This window comes from Panthera pardus, unplaced genomic scaffold (assembly GCF_024362965.1).
Source record: "Panthera pardus isolate Hobbes unplaced genomic scaffold, ASM2436296v1 HiC_scaffold_17, whole genome shotgun sequence".
Classification (NCBI taxonomy): Eukaryota; Metazoa; Chordata; class Mammalia; order Carnivora; family Felidae; genus Panthera; species Panthera pardus.
The window spans coordinates 46,438,610-46,444,479 of record NW_026526732.1 but is presented as its reverse complement, the minus strand read 5'-3'; the positions used below and the strand labels follow the sequence as shown (position 1 = coordinate 46,444,479).

Here is a 5,870-nt window from a genome sequence, read left to right as displayed (position 1 = left end):
ATGCACCGCTCCATGCCAGTCTGGGTTGTAGTGTTTTCTGGGAGTTGTAGTCTTTTTGCATCCTCTTTCCCGGGTTCGGACTCTTAATTTACTAAGAGGCACGCGAGGCTCTGAGAATTTTCAGAATGAATTCGTACGACGGGTCCTAGGACATTACACGAATCCATAAGAACCTAGGGCCTGACTACCGCTGTGTATCGATAAAGGGCTTATAATACTACTACGTTCCAAAATCCAAACTGCTCCACAGATGGAGGATAACTAAGATGAGTTCGTGCCTCAAGGTTACAAGATCACACACACCTTATTTTTAGGGTTCAGTTTTCATTTCATTCAATAAATATATAGCGAGTGTCTATTCGAAAGGCATTTTGCTTGGAACTGGGGCTGCAGAAGTCTTCAAAATATACAAAATGAACACCCTTTGAAGCTTACATGCTAGTGAGGCAGAAAATAAACAAGGAAACGAACTGATCGTGATAGGTGCTATGAAGAAATAAAACTGGGTTATTTATAGGGAGGACTAATGTAGTTAGAAAAGGTCTCTCCGAGAAGGTGAGTGTTGTGATAAACTTTGCACCAACAGGAGGAAGAGCATTCCAGGCAAAGAAAATAATTAGAGCAAAGGCTCTAAGATTGGAGCAAAAAGAACATTTTGTGACTTGAGCAGAATGTTCTCGAAGGAAGAGTGGTTACTATATAAGGTCAGAGTTGTAGACAGGGGCCAAATCATGTAGGCTCTTGGAGAAAACTATTTTAATATTTACATAGAAAAGTGGCAAAACCTGATTATGTACAGTATATTTACGGTTTTGTAGTTAAATATGGCAGATTGGACATGTACATTTATATTCCCTGCCTCTCGAAATCTACTAAAATGACAGAAGACTAAAAACAATAATAAAAATAAATGCTGATGAAATTTTAACAAAATGTGAAAGCTAGGAAAAGGATAGATGAGTAGAAACTAACTTGGATAAGAAGAGAAGTCAACAAAAACAAGTCACTTCATACACCAGAACTCAGGAAATGTTCAGAAATTAAAGACCTGACACATCTGAAAACCATATTAAAACTGGCCTGAAAAGAGGAACATTTTGCTGAAAAGTCTGAAAAAAGAGCAGTTAGAACCATCTCCAGATTTCCTCCAACACTAGGTTGCCAAGTGACTGATCTTTCCGTCCAAGACAGAAGGCTACAGGTTTGGTTTTATGAAGAAAATGAACCAGCAAGGTTATAATGTCAGAAATGCACAGCTAAGTGGAGGGGGGCAGGGAGGAGTCAAGGTGTTGGACTGTAAGTGGGGAAGAGTGAAAGCTAAATACTGAATTACGAGGCTCCTAGCCATTTCCCCCAACACATTCTGATGTCTGATATGTGTCTTCCAGTCAGGAGATTAAAAAATTCTTCTCCAGGGAATATCATTGGTCCAAAAGATAAGACCTACAGATAAGGAAAGTCCTTCAATGAAACAGCCAATATCCCAGGTTATTACTCTGTAGGGAGGACAATTGGCAAGCAGACAATGGGCTGTTAAACAAATTTACAATAGTTTTCTTTAGTGTCTCATTCTTTTTTTTTTTTTTTTTTTTTTTTATTTTTGGGACAGAGAGAGACAGAGCATGAACGGGGGAGGGGCAGAGAGAGAGGGAGACACAGAATCGGAAACAGGCTCCAGGCTCCGAGCCATCAGCCCAGAGCCTGACGCGGGGCTCGAACTCACGGGCCGCGAGATCGTGACCTGGCTGAAGTCGGACGCTTAACCGACTGCGCCACCCAGGCGCCCCTTTAGTGTCTCATTCTTAAATATGAATGGATACTCAAGGATCAATAGGCATTAGAGTACAGCCTGTAGCAGTAAAGTTGAAAACCAAATGATGAAAAAGGAAAAAACAAAACTCTGAAGAAACAGAGACAACAAATGAAGGAGGAAAAAAAATACTTAAAGGAAACTACAATGAATATCTTCAGAGAGACAAAAAAAAAAAGATATTTAATCCTTGAATCAAAAAGGAAATAGCTCTTGGGATTAAAAACACAATAGCAGAATCTATGTATGTATGTATGTATGTATGTATGTATCTATCTATCTATCTATCTCGATAGAGAGCCAAAAGGTAACCACGAAATTCTCAGAAAAGAAAACAAAAAGAACAAGAGATAGAAAACAGGATCTTCTTCAGGGCAGCTATCATGTGTTATCTACTATACTCTGTGCCCAGCATCACTTCTGGAAACAGATCTTTTCAATACTGTTGAACTCCAGGGTGGATTACAAAGCTTATGTGTGTTATAGTAATTTAGAGTTCTTTATTTGGAATTATTCATGTATCAATGACTATTTTTTGGTAAAAAATCCACAGATATTATAGAATCCAAATTCTAAATAAATGGCAAATTGAAAAGCTTGAAACAAACCAGCAGGACATAGGAAGAGGTTTAATGAAGCTGAAGAAGGAAAGAGCCTCAGTAAAACTCCACGAGGTTAGAATTTTTCCAGAGTGCACACTATTTCAGCTCCAATATCTAAAACAGTGCCTAGCACAGATTAGGCTCTCCATCAATACGATCTTGTAGGATGAGTGACTGAACAAACCAAAAGAACGAATGAGTGAATGAATGAGAGCTCCCATAGAAGACTTAGGGCAGTAGAACTCATTGCTGCCACAGCTACCGCGCCAGATTGAAATCCCGGAGTCAGCGCAGGTACCGGCTCCTCCTTCGGTGGGTGGAGCTCTGCGCTCGCTTCTCTCCGCCCCTCTTGCCGGTCGGTGCAGCCGCCGCCACCACCGCCGCCGCGGTCGCCGCTTGCAAGGGCTTCTGGGAGCCGAGTCTCGGGGTCTCGGGGAAGGGGCGCAGGTAGCCGCCATTTTGAGTTGCGAACCTTGTCGCTACGCTCAACGCTAGGGGCGGAGTGGCGACCCCACTGTTACCTGCAGCGGACGCCGCAACCGGGGACTGGGAAGTTAGGACAGCAGATCGTGCCACATTAATGGGTAAGTGGGAGTGATACAGGCCAGTTTGGGTGAAGCTTGGGTTTGGTCCCTTTGGGGGTTGCTGGTTCCAGGGGTCACTGTATTTAGCCCTTTCCTTGCGAAGGCTTGAGGACCAGGCCATTCTGCCAGGGTTTTTTGCAGGGTTCCCTAAGGGACACATTGGTGGCGGGGGCGTGGCAGCCGGACCTTTTCCTTGCTGACGCGACGGTGCGGGGGATTACAGATCCTCGCAGCCAGCCGGGCTGGCCCTCGGAAGGAGCCTTAAACGGCCGAGCTCATCCTGCCCGGTGCGGCTTCACCGTGCCTTGGTAGCTCCGTTCTCGGAGGTACACGGTCTGGTCAAATGTTGCCATTCAGTCCTGGGACCTAGCGTCTGTGTGGGTCCGGCAGCTTATTAGAAGTTCCACAGTGTCCAGAATACCGCACGGCTGGCCCCGGGGGCCTACTTGTCGCACGCTCGCGGTCCGCCAGCTTCCCTCCTCCACCTGGATGTCGACGCGGGACTGGGTGGGATAGATGCTTCTAATAGCTCCGTTCCAAGATGAAAATTTAACAAGTGTTTCCTCGGTAATGCATGAGAGGCGAAGGATTCGAAAGGTGTGCAACGAGATAGTGATACTTCAAAAGAATATGACATCGGCATTTACTCTTAGGCTTTTAAAAGCATTTTACGTCTGACTTGATGTCTCTTAATAACAGCACTCAGTAAGCGATTTTCTTTTTTGGTAAACAAGAAACAGCCTTATCCTTTAGCTCTTTAAGTACTGCTTGTTTGGTTATAGGGGATGTAGTCAGAACACTTACCCCTTTGTACCAGCCTTATATTTTTACTAATACGCATCCAGACCCGTAGAAATGGAGGCTTTAGGGGCACAAGAAATTCCGTTAATATATATTAGAAGAAGTTCAAGATGCAATTACTTGCCCAACCTCAAAACAGTTTTTCAAAAAGCTGAGTGAAAAATAAGCTTATAACTGGGAGAAGAGAGAGAGAGAGAGAAAGAATCTCTGTCCTGCAGTCTCAAAGTATCTGAATGGCATTTCTTATATTTAAAATAACTTGTATGAGATGGTAACCTTTGAAGTAGTCTTTAAAGTTATTTTACAGAAAAGGGAACAATCCTCTCTGGTGAGGTACCTTTAGAGATTGTTCTTGGACTATATGTCTCCTTTAAAGCAATTGCAGTGAGGATGCAGGTATTAAATAGTACCAGAAAAAGGAACAAATGATACATGAGTTGTTGGGGGTAGATTTTATTTGGTTACCATTTATATTAAAGATTTTAATGTGGGCACCTAGATTAATGATTAATTAGAAGTAGTGTCCGGTGTGTAGGCTGGAGAGGCACAAGGTAACTGAAGTAGATGTGGGGAGAAAATACTAGAACTTGTTTCCTTACCTTTTAAAACTATTCTATAAAAAAATTTTCTATTTGTGAATTTTGTAATGGGAGAGATTATTAGGCTAGTAATACTTGTATATAAATAAACATTGAGGATGAATACACAAATTTACTTATTTATTTATTTATTTATTTATTTATTTATTTATTTAGAGAGAAGAGCACAAGTGGGAAAGGGGCAGAGGGAGAGGGAGAGAGAATCCCAAGCACGCTCTGCACTCTTAGCCTGATGTGTTGTGGGGCTTGATCTCATGAAGTGTGAGATCATGACCTGAGCCCAAATCAAGAGTTTGATGTGTAACTGACTGAGCCACTCATGCGCCCCTGCACAAATATATTTTGCATACGTAAGGATATGTGATCAAAAAAAGATTAGAGGCCGATGGCCTCGAAAAGCCTAATGTGTAGGTGATAAACATTAAGAGACTTATTACTATGAACATTTCATTTTCCTAAAATATTTTGTATTTATTGAGCATAAGTCAACAACTAATGTTGAAGTCCAGTTTGTTCTGTAGTGAACTCATCTTTTTCTCATCTCAGAGCCAAAGCTGTTATTAATGAGCCAGAATGTTTATATATGAAATACTTAGGGAATACTGCTGCACACTGTTTTTATTAATAAAGTTAGATTGAGCTGTTTCTAATGATAAGTATTTGTAGGTCCACACAGTATTATTGAAATCAATTCATTAATTATTTTAAAGAAGGATTTTGGTCAAGTGTAAATATACCTTAATTGCTATAATGTACATGTGTTAAGTTCAGAGGCACAAAGTATCTTTCACATCATTCTGAAGTGCTCAGCCTTTTCCATTCTACTTTTAGCTCCACCACTAATGAAATTTCTCTCACTGTCTTTACCAGTGACCTAATTATCAAATCTGATGCCTTGTGTGGCACCTGGCTTATTGTAGGCACTTAGATTTGCTGGATGAATCAAAGAATGAATAAATCAAGTGGTCTGTTTTCAGTGCTACTATAAATTAAATACAACCTTGTCTTTTGAATTCTCCTCTCTTTCCTCTTTCTTCTGGTTCTCTTATTTCTCTGACCTATTTCTTTTTGGTCCTTTGCTCCTTTTCCCACTAAGAGATAAACATCCTCAAGATTTCAATCCTTGGTCACCTTTCTTTTATAGCTGTACATGATCGTGGATTATCAATTAGGATTCTTCCTGGGGTTTGACCCATATTTTTAACCATCTATAGGTCTAAATTTCCTGTATGTGTCCTAAGTATTATAAATTGAACACATTTAAAATGAAAGTTACTATACATGTATTAGAATGGCTACAATTAACAACAACAAAATTCTGGCAGTACCAACTGTAGCAGAACAAAGAGCAACAGGAACTCTTACACATTGCTGATGGGAGTACAAAATGGTACAATACTTTGCTGTTTGGCAGTTTCTTATAAAATGGGAGGCATAAACTTACCATGTTATCCATCAGTCCTACTTCTAAATA

The 5,870-nt window shown here is 40.9% G+C and overlaps 1 protein-coding gene across 2 annotated transcripts in view; it reads left to right on the top strand.

Moving 5' to 3' along the window:
* Window positions 1–2,782: 2,782 nt before the first annotated feature.
* KPNA5 (karyopherin subunit alpha 5) overlaps window positions 2,783–5,870 on the top strand; it is a 43,054-nt gene continuing 39,966 nt past the window's right edge. The window contains exon 1 of one of the 2 annotated variants that reach the window (XM_019418173.2): window positions 2,783–2,996. In XM_019418173.2, coding sequence (XP_019273718.1) covers window positions 2,993–2,996 — 4 coding nt within the window. In that variant the 5' untranslated portion in view covers window positions 2,783–2,992. Of the gene's footprint in view, window positions 2,997–3,595; window positions 3,702–5,870 lie in introns of those variants that run through there. The other variant, XM_053904543.1, reaches the window with a different exon arrangement.